This window comes from Sciurus carolinensis, chromosome 14 (assembly GCF_902686445.1).
Source record: "Sciurus carolinensis chromosome 14, mSciCar1.2, whole genome shotgun sequence".
NCBI classification, from domain to species: Eukaryota; Metazoa; Chordata; class Mammalia; order Rodentia; family Sciuridae; genus Sciurus; species Sciurus carolinensis.
Genome location: NC_062226.1, coordinates 38,339,301 through 38,352,749, shown reverse-complemented (window position 1 = coordinate 38,352,749; position 13,449 = coordinate 38,339,301). Strand labels below are relative to the sequence as shown.

Sequence of the window (13,449 nt, the reverse complement as noted above, 5' to 3'; positions counted from 1 at the left end):
GTCTGTCAGTGTATTTCACCACACGTGTGTAATAGTTTCCTAGCTGAAAGGTAGGTGAGGAAATGGAATACCTTTCTTGGAAGGACACATTTGGTTTAGATAATCTTTAGCCCAGTACCATTTGTAGATAGCCTCCCACTTTCTCCAGTCAGCTCTTAGCACCAAACTGCAATAGAACTATTCATTTAAGAAAATTTAGTTAGTATTAATGTGGATATTTTTCCTCCCTCCTTTGTTTTCTTTCTTTTTGTGGTATTAGAGACTGAACCCATGGTTGATTTACCACTGAGCTACATCTCCTGTTCTTTTCATTGTGTGTTTTGAGACAGGGTCTTGCTAAGTTCCTGAAGCTGGCTTTGACCTTAAGATCCTCCTGCCTCAGCCTCTTGAGTCTCTGAGATCTTAGCATGTACCACCCCACTGACTTAATTAACCTATTTAAATGAATCTTTTTATTCAGCAGAAGACTTAATGTTTTGATTGCTAACTTGGCTGTACATCTCTTCAGTGATTCTTAGGCAATGGTAAAAGTTCTAGCCTGGTTTCCATTTTATCAGGGTACCAGCCATAGTAACATGTGAGCATCTGTTTTTACAGAAAACAGATAAAAATTTTTGAAAGTCAATTCTTGTGTTTTGCTTTTCATCTTTTTCTTACGGGCCATTTTATGTGTCTGGGTTTACATGTTGTAACGGGTAGTTTTCTTGGCAGCTGTGAAGGCATCTGACTTTTTTTTTTTTTTTTTTGGGTGGTGTTAGGACAGGCACCTGGTACATTTTTGTTTCTTTGTCTAGAATCTTAGATATGTATCTCCTATGAGTGTTCTGTTAAAAAACAAACAAACATTTTTTTATGATTGACTTTGTAATTTTGGGTAAATTATTTTGAATTTTAATAAATATCAATCATATATAAGTTGGGGTAGGGATTAGAGTTGAATACAAAAGAAGTATAAAACCAAGTCTTCATTTTTTCTCTTTTGAACAAATCTTAACTGCTAGGCATTATGGTGAGTTTGGGAGATGCAGACATGAAACATTTCTACACTGTTAGCTCAAATTCATGCTTAGAGTCTCTAGGGAAAGAATAAGGAAATAAACTTTTTATTTCTATTTTTCTGTGTTGGGAATCCAACCCAGGGCCTCATGCTTCTAGGTAAGCAGTCTACCACTGAACTATATCCCCAGCTCTAGGAAATAGCTTACTAAACAATACATAGTGGTAAGTCCTGAAATGGTGGTATTAAAAAACTGTTCTGGGGCTGGGGTTGTAGCTCAGTGGTAGAGCACATGTGAGGCACTAAGTTTGATCCTCAGCACCACATAAAAATAAATAAATAAAACAAAGGTATTGTGTCTATCTACAACTAAAAAAATTTTTAAAAACTGTGTTCTGAGATTGAAAGTTGTTCTTGAGTTTATTCTAAAGTAGTATAAATAATTTCCTTTGTAAATTAAATTAGCAATGAGATAGACATTGCTAGTTTAAAAAAAAAAAAAAAACACCTGTAAAAGAATGGCTACATTTGGAAAATTTCTTAGAGGGTTAATAATTTTGATTACACCACAGAAAAATTATTAAATTGAACTCAGTTGTGGATTTAATTTGCCAGTTATGTGAAGTAGAGTTTTCAGCATTGCTGGGATTGAACCCAGAGGTGCTCTGCCACTGAGCCACACCCCCATTTCCCCAGTCCTTTTTTTTTTTTGGTAGGACAGCGGGGTGTTGCTAAGTTGCGGAGGCTGACCATGAACTTGCAGTTCTCCTGCCTCAGCCTCTTGAGTAGCTGGGATTACAGCTGTGCACCACCATGCCTGACACGTTCAAATGTTTTAATTTGGATTAGAAGTTAGGAGAGAGAGAATTCCCCTCAAGCAGGAAACAAGGCCTTCTTCCTGGTAAAAAGGGTATTGGGTTTATTGGAAGAATACATACCTCAGGGAATGGGAACAGTGACATGATATCTAGTATATTCTGACCTTGATAAATCTGGAGATCTACATAGTTTTTAGAATAAAAGATTTCTCCATGGAAGGAAGAGTAATTGCTTTAATCTGTGTTCATCAATACTCAAGAAAATATGGTTGAGTAAGACTCACAGATAAACCTTTTTTTTTAAAACTAGGTGCTAATACTGAAAAAGCAAAATTTATTTTATTAACTGTTTTATTGTCCATGTTGACTCTGCCAGTGCACTGGTCTCTTAGAATTGGTTCAGAAAAGAAATCATGTCTGGCCTCCTCCCGCTCTTCCTTGCTTCTGCACTCACTCTTGTTTGCATAGGTGGGTCTGTGTCATGAGGCTCCTTCCTCTGCCCTTGTTTTTCCTGTGTAAGGGAATCCTCACCCCCTTCTCGATCACAGGTCTCCCCGATCCTGCCCCAGGCTACAGCCAGCAAAGGGACCCTTGCTGCTGGCTAGACCTGGAGCCTTCACCCTTGAGGTCCTGACCCAGCATCTCAGAGCTACAAACCCAGCCTATCCCCTCCTGACATTGCAGGCCATAGGACAGGCCACCTGGGGCCCTGGGGGCAGGACCAGGGTCTCACACAGCTGTAGACAAGGTGAAGGGTGGGGGAGGATCCCACCCCACCCCATCACTGGACATTTCAGAACTTTAAACTGGCACCTGAAGACCACTAGTGAGGGTGCTCAGGCTGCATGTGGTGGGCCCCTGGGACTGATGGCTTCTCCTCAAAGTGAGGGTGTGGCTGGTCACAGCCTGACAGGCCCAGGAGAGAGGCATGTGACCCGGAGGTCCTGGACCCTCAGAGGCCCTGTGGCTCTGGGCTCTGAGGACCCTGGCCTGAGCCTCTCTCCTTTGCTCTGAGCTCGTGCGGAGCGTTGTCTTGCCACTAGGAGTTTTTTGACCAGGCTGAAGCCGTGTTTCTCTCTCGCCTGGATGGCCTCTTCTCAGGAGCAAGCGTTTTTACCCAGCAGCGTTAATTTATTCTCATAAAAAGGGCTGGGTGGGGTGGGAGCTGTTCAGGAGAGGTCGGGGGTGCACGCTGCCTTGGAAAGCCACCCCCAGACAGTAGACTTTGTATTTTTAGTGTCCCCTGCAACAGTCCTTTGACTTAGAGTGAGAATTTCCGTTCCTTCTACAACTGAGACAGGATTCACCAGATGTTAATAACGTGCTTATTTTCGCTAAGTGCTATTTTGGCACCTGCGTTAATTGCAATTTATATTCTGCATCATTTTACCCTGGAAAGAGAACCCACCCTAATGATCTCCAGTTGGCAGGACTGGGCTATTCAGTGGCGGACCATATGCTGCCTCCCGAGGAGCATGGCCTGTGTGCCTGTGTGCATGCATGTGTCTGTGTGTCTGCACCTGCACACATGTGCCCAACTGTACATCAGTGCCCGCGGGTGTGCATGTCTGCACCCATGGGTCTCATCTGCAGTGTGCATGTGTGCACACGTGAGTTTCACTGGGGGGTGGGAAGGAGGGAGGAGATGAGTGCGTTTATTCCTTTGTTCTTAAAAAGAGAAATCCCCTGACCTCCTGTCACTGTGCCTCCGTCTAGGCCCACACCATCTCGTCTCCCGCCCCCGCAGGCCGGTGTCTGGAGGCCCTGCAGCCCGCTCGGCCTCAGCAGCCATGCTGGCGCTGGGCTTCTGAAGGGAAGGCATCTGAGCCTGAGGAAAGCCAGAGGAGAGCTGCACTTCTGCCCTCAGGTCCCTTCCTGCCCTGCGGTGGCTTTCCTTGTTTTTATGGCAAGTAGTCTTGTCCCCAGACAGGAGCATTTCCCTCCTCCCTACTCAGGACGGGTCCACTCCTGCTTGTCGGTGCCCTGCAGAGGCCCTGCAAGGACCCAGCTGGGAGCCTCGAGCTTGGGACCGCAGCCCGTCCCGCCGAGCTGCTCCAGCGGAAAGGGACCTGGGCTTGGCTTGAGGACCACGCTCCCTCACCTTCTCCCTGTACCAGCACCCAGAGCTGGAGGCCACTCACTGGGCCGATGTGGGCTGGCCTAGAGCTGTGGGAGCCAAGGCTGAGCCTCTGGGGCCCCAGGAGCATGTCCCTACCACGTCCGGTGTGAGTGGCGCACCCTTAGGGAGCATGGGGCGGCCCTCACCCTGCTTCTGCCGCCCTCTGCTGTGGTCTGCTCCCTTTAGGGCTTGGAAGTCACAGAGCTCTTGCAGGAAATAACCAGAGACTAGGGTGAGACCCAGACCCGAGGCGCAAGGGACTCTTTGTAACTTGTCATTTGCACTTGGGGGCACAGGGTTCTAACGAGACGTTTCCAGGGTCTGTGGGGCACAGTGGACAAGTACTCCACAGAAACTTCCGCCTGCTGTGGGTCCCACGCAGGTGGGACGGCATCGCCCGAGTCGCTCTACTCCAAAGCGCTTTCAAGCAACACTAAGGTCGGGTCTCGCGTCACTACCGCCCCTACCGCGGGGCCAGGTGCTGACTGACTGCATCGGCCACAGAGCCACGGAAGCTGCTGCTGCGAAGCCCAGAGTGGAGCCATGGCCACTGCCTGTGTACAAGGGATGGGCGTGTGTGAGCGAAGGTGCCCATGGCAGGCGGGAGCGTGCTGTGCGTGTGTGTGTGCACATGTGCATGTGCTGTGTGTGGGTGGCATGCGTCCCACAGTGGCACCTCCCTTTAGCCTCTGCACTGCCACCTGTGACCAGGCCCCTGGACCTGCCTTGTGTGCTTAGCCTGGAACCAGCTGAGCTCAGGGTGGTTTGGGGCAGGGGGAGAGGGGGACCGAGGCCTTTTCCTGGCCCAGAGGTCTCGTAGTATCTTGTGGCCCGGTGCTAAATGACCATTCCTGCCTTCTGATGACCCACCTCCCCATCCCTGCCCAGCTGGTGGAACTGCCCGCGTGTGGCCTCTCACGGGGATGTCCACTCCTAAATTTGGTGTTCTAACAAACTACATTCTAAATGGGTATTTTCATGTAAATTTGTGGCATGTGAAAAATTTCAAATAAAGTGAACTTGATTTACAAAAAAAAAAAGAAGAAGAAGAAGAAAAGAAATCATGGCTCAAGTCAGAGTATGTAGAAACACTCCCTTTTGTTCTGACGCTGTAAGTTGGTGATCATGTCCTGATCTTTCTGTATTGTTCAGCTATGATAGGCACAGAACCATTAGGGGATTGAAGCAGTTTAGTTGTGTATTGTGTATGTCTCCAGATAATTCTGTTTAGATTCCCATCATCTTGTCTGGTTATATCTTCTTTCTTTCTTTCTTTCCTTTTTTTTTTTTTTTTTTTTTTTGGTGTGTGTGTGGGGGTACTGGGGATTAAAGTGAGGGGTGCTTAACCCTGGAGCCACATCCCCAGCCCTTTTTATTTTTTTAATTTTGAGACATGGTTTTGCCAAATTGCTGAGGCTGGCCTCAAACTTGTGATCCTCCTGCCTCAGCCTCCCAAGTTGCTGGAATTACAGGAATGTGTCACCATGCCCAGCCTCCCTTTTTCTTATGTGTTGTGCTGCTGAAATATTTCCCCATTTGGGGAGGTTTAGTGGTAGAATTTGTACTTAGCATGTGTGAGGCCCTGGGTTTGATTCCCAGCATCATAAAAAGCAAATGAACAAAGATAAAAACCCAGATTGTTCTAAAATGTAGTAGGATTTTTTAAAAATCTAGGTTAACTTTTTGTATTATTTAAAAAATAATTCTATGTACAGCTACAATGCACCAATTAAAAAATACAGAAAAGAGTGATTCTAAAGTAGAGAACTGTAAATCAAAGAGGTTCTTTTGTGTAGTGTCTGTCATAAATTCAGCAGTATTTATTAAACGTGTCTGGCAGTGCTATAAGTTTGAGAATATATCCTTGGATAAGGTAGACTTAAATTAACTTGTCTGAGGAGCTTACTTTGCATTAGATAAGACAGACAGTAATAAAAAGTCAATTATATAATGTTACAAAGTAATATAAGTGCTGTGGGGGGGAAGTTAGATTGTAATATATATGAATGCTATAATGAAGATGAGTTAGTAATTTTAAGTAGGGGTCAGGGCAAACCTCACTGGGAAGATAACATTTGGACAAAAACTTGATGGAAGTGAAGGAGTGAATCATGTAAATATCTGAGGGAAGAGCATTCTAGATAGAGGGACTAGCCAGTACAGGATTTTTGAGGCTGATTGAGCCTGTCATTGTTGGGGACAGGGCTGGAGGAGTAGCTCAGTGATAGAGCACTTGCCTACCATGTGAGAGGTCCTGGGTTCAATCCCCAGAACTGCAAGGAAAAAAAATCATTGAGAACAGAGAGCTCATGACTTAGTGTAGTGAACTAGAAGTTGACTGCTTGGGATATGAAGGCACAACAGTTGTGGGCTGTGGGGAGACCTTTTAGGCTGCTGTGAGTACTTTGGCTTTTACACTAAGTAGAATTGAAAATAAACCTTAAGATTAAGTAGTCTGATGTTGGATTTCCTTCTCAGATCTAGATTCAGGAGAAGGTAAGCAGTTGGAGAAGGAACTTCTGTAACTCCTAGTCTTAAGATTATAGGAAAACAAATAATAAAGTTCTTTACTGATATTTTCTACTTTATTTTTGATTATAGGGACTTTCAGTTACCTTGATGATGTCCCATTTAAGATAGGAGACAAATTCAAAACACCAGCTAAAGTTGGGCTACCTATTGGCTTCTCCTTGCCTGATTGTTTGCAGGTTGTCAGAGAAGTACAGGTAAGTGGTGATTTTCAGTTAAAGTTTAGTGCATTTAAAAGTTTAAAGGATAAGAATTTGATGTATAGTGAAATGGAAACAAAAATCCCACTCTTACATTTCTTATGTGTATTTCTTATAACTCCTGTTAATTTCCTGGCTCACATCATTACAGACATACTTCCATTTATGTTTTGTACACAAATATACCCAGAGATTTTTTTGTTCATTTCTGAGATTGTGTATTTCTGGGGCTCTGTGCCTTACACAAAACAAATCCTCATTTACCCATCTGACTTGTTTGTTTGCCTCTTTTTTTCTTTATCTGTTAATGTTCACATTATCTTCTTAGTTACTGAAGTTAGGTAATAATTTTCTTTTGTTTGTCTTATACTCCATTTCAGCCCTGCCTTATTTTTCACCTGCACTTTTGCAGTAGCCTCTTTAAGTGGCCTCTCTCAGCATTTTGCTTTTATTTTCCATGTTTCTAGAATAATAATCTTTTTTCATCTATATTTTAAGACAAATTTTTTAGATGTTGATAGACCTTTATTTTATTCATTTATTTGTATCTGGTACTGAGAATTGAACCCAGTGCCTCACGCATGCTAGGCAAGCACTCTACCAATGAACCACAACCTCAGCCCCTCCCCTACACTTTTTATTGGTGCGTTATAGTTGTACAGACTAATGGATTTTGTTGTTACCTATTCATACATGCATACAACACACAATATAACAATATAATTTGACCAATATCACTCCCAGCACTTCTCTGATCCCTCCCCGTCTCCTATCCTAGAATCCTATTAAGTTGTAAATTGTCATACCTCTCTTCAAAACACTTAATTTTTAATAGTTTTAGTGATTTATCAATCATTATTGAATCAAGTGTAGACATAAGGTTATGACAAAGCACTTTAGCCCAACTCCTGGGTGTTCCCTCCAAGCCAGGTTACCAGCAGTTTATTGAACACACATTGTATGTTACTCTGCTTTTCTCTGTAAGCTCCTATATCTACAGGAAATATTCTTCTCTTACTGTACTTAACACTCTCTGTTAAAATCTATTCATTCTTTTTTTTTTTTTATTGTAAACAAATGGGATACATGTTGTTTCTCTGTTTGTACATGGCGTAAAGGCATACCATTTGTGTAATCATAAATTTACATAGGGTAATGTTGTTTGATTCATTCTGTTATTTTTTCCCTTCCCCCCCAACCCTCCCTATTCATTCTTTTACACTGTACTTAAATGCCATCTCCTCAAGGGCTTCTTTCTCAACCCTCTCATCTTTAAAGCTCAGTTACAGATAAGGGAACTGAGTTACTTCTTGAAAGCAGCAAATAACTACATGTAACTTCCTTTCTTTAGTAAATATTTATTCAGTACCTGCTTTTGAGAAGTATTCTACTAGTACTGAGGATAGAGATAAATGCCTTAATCACTGTCTTCAAGTTGCTCATAGTTTTTCACGTAGAAAACAGTGAAGTACAGGATAGTACTCAAAGCACTTCATTTTGTGACTTAAAAAAATTTAAAACAACTTTTTGGAAAAGATGTTTTGTTTCTGGGGGATTCACTAAGTCATCACCATGTTACTTTAGAAAGTATTCTGTTTTCTCTTCCATAGTCTATATACTATGAGTAATTATAGTAGGAGGACTTCAGTTATGTTTTCTCTTTTTGCACTATTGAGGATTGAACCCAGGACACACCACCACTGTATATCCCCACCTCTTATTATATTTTATTTTGAGACAGGGTTTATTAAGTTGCCTAGGCTGGCCTCCTAATTTCTGATTTTTTTTATCTCAGTATCTGGGATTATAGGATATAATGTGTATGCAACCATGCCCGACTTTAGTTTTTGTTTTGGGGACTGAACCTAGAGGCACTTTACCACTGAGCTACATCCCTAGTCCTTTTATTTTTTATTTTGAGACAATGTCTCACTAATTTGGTGAGGGCCTTGCTTAGATGCTGAGACTGTCCTTGAATTTGCGATTCTTCTTCTCCAGCCTCTTCACTGGGATTGTAAGCCTGAGACACCACATCTGCTTCAGTTACTTTTTTTTTTTTTTTTTTGTGGTGCTGGGGATCGAACCCAGGGCCTTGTGCTTGCAAGGCAAGCACTCTACCAACTGAGCTATCTCTCCAGCCCTGGTTACTTTTTTAAATAGCTTTGTTCAGATATATTTCACAGACCATGAAATTCATCCTTTAAAACTCTGTGGTTAAGTGGTATATTCAGAGTTGTGTAAGCATCATTGCTATCTAAATCTAGAACATTTTCATTTCACTAAAAAGAAATCCATGCTGCATGTGGTGGTCCATGCCTGTAATCTCAGTGACTCAGTAGGTTTATAATCCTCCTGCCTCAGTTTCATTTAATATCATATTTTCAGGGTTTATCCATTTGTATGAATGAAGTAGTAGTAGTTAATTCATTTTAATATGCCAAATCATATTCTCTTTCATTCATCACTTGATGGACAGACACATCTTGGAGTTTTTACTTTTTTTTATACTTATGAATAATGCTGTTATGAACATTTGTATACAGGTTATTCTATGGAATATGTCTTCAATTCTTTTGGTTATATGCATAGGAGTGGAATTACTGGGTCCTGTGGTCACTCTATGTTTAACATTTGAAAAATTGCCAGACTATTTTCCAAAGGCTTATTGTCCTATTTTATATCCCCACCAACACTATAGAAGAGTTCTGGTTTCTCCACATCCCAGCCAAGTTTTGTCACTAATTTTTTTTTTTTTTTTTTTTTTGCAATGCCGAGGATTAAACCCAGTACCTTATCCATGGTAGTCTAGTGCTGTACCACTTAGCTACACCCCCAGCCCTTAACATTTTTTCCCCTCAGTCCTGGGGATTCAGCCAGGGGTACTAGATATCACTGAGCAGCATCCCCAGCCCTATTTATTTTTTGGTACAGGGTCTTACTAAATTGCCAAGACTGCCCTTGAATTTGCAATTCTCCACCTCTCAGCCTCCTGAGTCACTGGGATTATAGGCATGTACCACCATGCCTGGGGTCTTTTTGATTATATACATCTTTATCTTTGTAAGTGTTATCTTTCATTGTGGTTTTGACTTGCATTTCCCTAAAGACTGATGTTTAACATCTTATTGTAATTTTGAATATGGAATTGATATTCCTTTGTGTATGAAGACTTTATTCGACCAGAAGATAGGTCTACCTTAAAAAAATTTTTCCTTGTTCATTTGCCTAATAATTTTTTATTGGTATCATAGAGAGTCATTAAGAACCTCTCTACGTGTATACAATACTATTAGCAATATGATTTTCAAATAACCTCTAGGACTGGGGATGTAGCTCAGTTGTAGAATGTGTACTCTGCAAGCATGAGGCCCTGGGTTTGATCTCTGGCACCACAAGAAAAAAGTGGAGCAGGTGAGACAAAAGAGTTTTTAAAAATATACAACAAACCAAAAGATAAGATAATTTTTGCCAGATGCAGTGATACATGCCTCTAGTCCTGACTGGTTGCAGGTGGGCGGTGGGGTTTGAGGCAGGAGGATTGCTAGAGCCTTATAATTTTTTTTGTGTGTGGCAGGGTACTGGGGATTGAACACAGGGGAACTCTACCACTGAGCTTCAAACCCCATCCTTTTTTAAAATTTTATTTTGAGTCAGGGTTTTGCCAAGTTGCTGAGGCTGGCTTCAAACACCTCTATCTTGTTTCTGATATTATTCACTGCTGCATTGATGAATTCAGAAAACTTGTTTTGAGCTGGGTGCAGTGGTGAATGCCTGTACTATAATCCCGGCGACTAAGGAGGCTGAGGCAGGAGGATTGCAAGTTCAAAGCCAGCCTCAGCAACTTAGCAAGGCCCTAAGCAACTTGGTAAGACCCTGTCTCAAAATAAAAAATAAAAATGGGCTGGGGATGTGCTCCTGGTTTCAAATCCCTGGTACCCGCCCCCCCCAAAAAAAAAAAAAAAAAGAAAAGAAAAAATCCAAACGTTTTGAATCACAAATTGTTACCATTTTAGGTTTGGCTGGGTATTTCTTATTTGATCAGTTTGAAACACTGATAAATGCATGGTATTATGCTCATAACACCCACTAATAACCGAAGACATCAAGGCTTTTTTGGTCCCTATTCCTTGTAGGCCATTTGAAATTTATTTGTTTCCTGATTGTACAAAGTATCTTTTAAACTTTGATTGCATGGGATTTCTCTGGGATTTGTTTGTGGTAGTGGTGCTGGTTCCCTCCCTACCTAGAGAATAGTCAGACCCGAAGCCCTAGCCAGATGGCTTGAAATGTCCTGTGACTTCATCATAGTTGTTGTTGCATTGAAACACAAACTCAAATTTTCAGTTAAAATTCCATTGAAATGAGCCAGTAAAACATGCAGCTCTTGCATCTAGGGTCCATAAAGATTGTGTTGAATATGTGGTGGCTGCCATAGTAGTGTGGGGGTAGCCCTATGTGTTATGGTTTATAACAGTCTCTGCTGTCACTTACACATGGGCTGGAATTGTCATGTAGTAACTGTATAATTTTATGTAAATTTCTTTAACTCTTCATGGCTCCATTTCCTCATCTGGAAAATTGTGATAACTAGCTTTTATGGTTATTGCAAGGATTAAATAACATACTTAGTTCCTTGTCTTAGCCTGTTTTGTTTTTCTGTAACAAAATACTCAAGGATGGATGGGTTTTTTAATATAGAAGTTTATTTATCTCACAGTTTTGAAGGTTGACAGTCCAAGATTGGGTGGCTCCATCTGTTTAACCCCTGGTAAAGGCCTTCTGGTTACATTTTAGTGGTAATGGAGAAGTGTAAAGGGAACCAGCAGTGTGTGCAAAAGGGGCACACGAATGAGGAAGGAGAGATTACACAGGAAGCAAGAATGATTCAGCACAGCAATAGAGTCTTTGAAAACAGCCAGCTCTCAGGAAATCCTGAAAGATTGAGAAATCTTCTTGAAAGAAAAGCATTAATCCCTTTTGAAGTCATAATCACCTCCTACTAGGTTCCACTTCTTAATTGTTTCAGTACTTCAACATTGACACACTAGGGATCAAGACTTCAGCACATTAACCCCTGAGGGACAAACCACATTTATACTGTAGCATCCTCCTTAACCTAAGAAAGATGTTTTCTAAACCCCTAGAAGATGCTTGAACCTAAGATAATATTGAGTTCTATATAAAGTACTCTAGTGCCACAACAGTGGAGTTGATTACCAAGATAATTACTAAGTGACTAATTGGTGGGTATCATATACAGTGTAGATACACTGGGCAAAATGACAATTCATGTCCCAGGAGTACTGAGTGAGGGAATGTACCATATTTCATTGTGCTACCCAGAACAGCACACAGTTTGAAATGTATGATTTATCTATATCTGGAATTTGCCATTTAATATTTTTGGAGTGTAGTTTATTAAAAGTAACTAAAACTACAAAAAGGCAAACTGCAGATACTGTAAGATTGTAATGCATTTATAATGCTTACTGTTTCCTGGTACTCCGTAAATGCTAGATGCTTTATTACTGTATTCTCAAACAATTTTCTTATTTAAAATCCTGATTATGTTTTCCTCTGTGTTCCATATCTTCTACATTACTTTGGTAATTAAAAAACAAATTCCCAGTGAAGATTTGCTAGAAAAGGAAAGACATTTCCAATTATTCTTCGAGTTAAACTTCAGAGTACTGTGTTTATAGGCAGAGGTAAATTGATTATAGCCAATTTTTATTAGAGGAAACACTGCAAAATTGGGTTTCCTCCAGAAAGATGCAGCAGAATCTTTGCAGAATCTTTGCCCAGTGCTCTTTTCTCATTATTCCATAACTGATAGAAATGAAGCACAGTGATCCCCCATGTCTTTCTGGGGCACAGCAACTGGTTCAGGGATTCAAATTATCCTCTTGACATGTGCATTTCTAGACTTCTTTTGTGTTATTTGAAGCTGAAAAGGTTGGGGATGGCCAGAGCTCATTAGGTTTCTTCTAGTCTGAAACGCTTGTCTTAGCATGCTTTCATTTGTTCTTCTCCTATTATATCTTTCATGTGTCTTCAACCTTAAAAGATTTTGTTTTCTTCTGCCCTGTGTGAATTTTGCTTTATATAATAGTGTATTTCTTTTAAGTGTGTAAATGAAATTTTTTAAGATTGAGCTTTACTTTAAGATCTTGTTAAGGAATCATGAAGCAGATTTCCTTTTCAGTTTGTTCTGTATAATCTTAATCTGAGTACATGTAGTCTTGCTCCCCTACCCACTTTCTTACCTTTCTTCAGACCCTTCCCATCTTTCCCCTAGAGCTTCATGAATGTATGCTCTACCACTGAGTCTACCCCCAGGCTATTATCTAGATTTCTTACGCTTTCTGGTTTTTTGTTTTGTTTTGTTTTTGTTTTCTCAGGTGCTAGGGACTGAACCCATGGACTTGCTCTGCTAGGCAAGTGCTCTACCACTGAGCTATAACCCCAGCCCTCTGGATTCTTAAAGAAAATTTCCTGCATTTTGAGTATAACTTGTTCATTATAATCTGATGGTGGTTTAAGAGAATAGAATTGTCATACTGCCTGGGTTCAAATCCAAACTTCAACACTTAACCAGCTTTATGACCTTAAGCATAGCCCCTTTAAAAAAGGGATAACAATAATTAAAGAGTTAAGAAAATCTAGAGAGTTGATACATAAAAAGTGCTTAGAATCATGTATGCCACTGTGTTCTTAAATATTAGAAGGCATTACTGATAATGGGATCTATTTAGGATATTGTGCTAGATAGTTAGAGACCCAAAG

At 41.0% G+C, this 13,449-nt stretch overlaps 1 protein-coding gene across 3 annotated transcripts in view; it reads left to right on the top strand.

Annotated features, from left to right (window-relative positions):
• The window catches only part of Ubap1 (ubiquitin associated protein 1), a 58,847-nt gene that overhangs the window by 32,910 nt on the left and 12,488 nt on the right, over positions 1-13,449 (top strand). For all 3 annotated transcript variants that reach the window (XM_047525374.1, XM_047525375.1, XM_047525376.1), the window contains one exon: positions 6,536-6,660. In XM_047525374.1, coding sequence (XP_047381330.1) covers positions 6,536-6,660 — 125 coding nt within the window. The remainder of the gene's footprint in view (positions 1-6,535; positions 6,661-13,449) is intronic.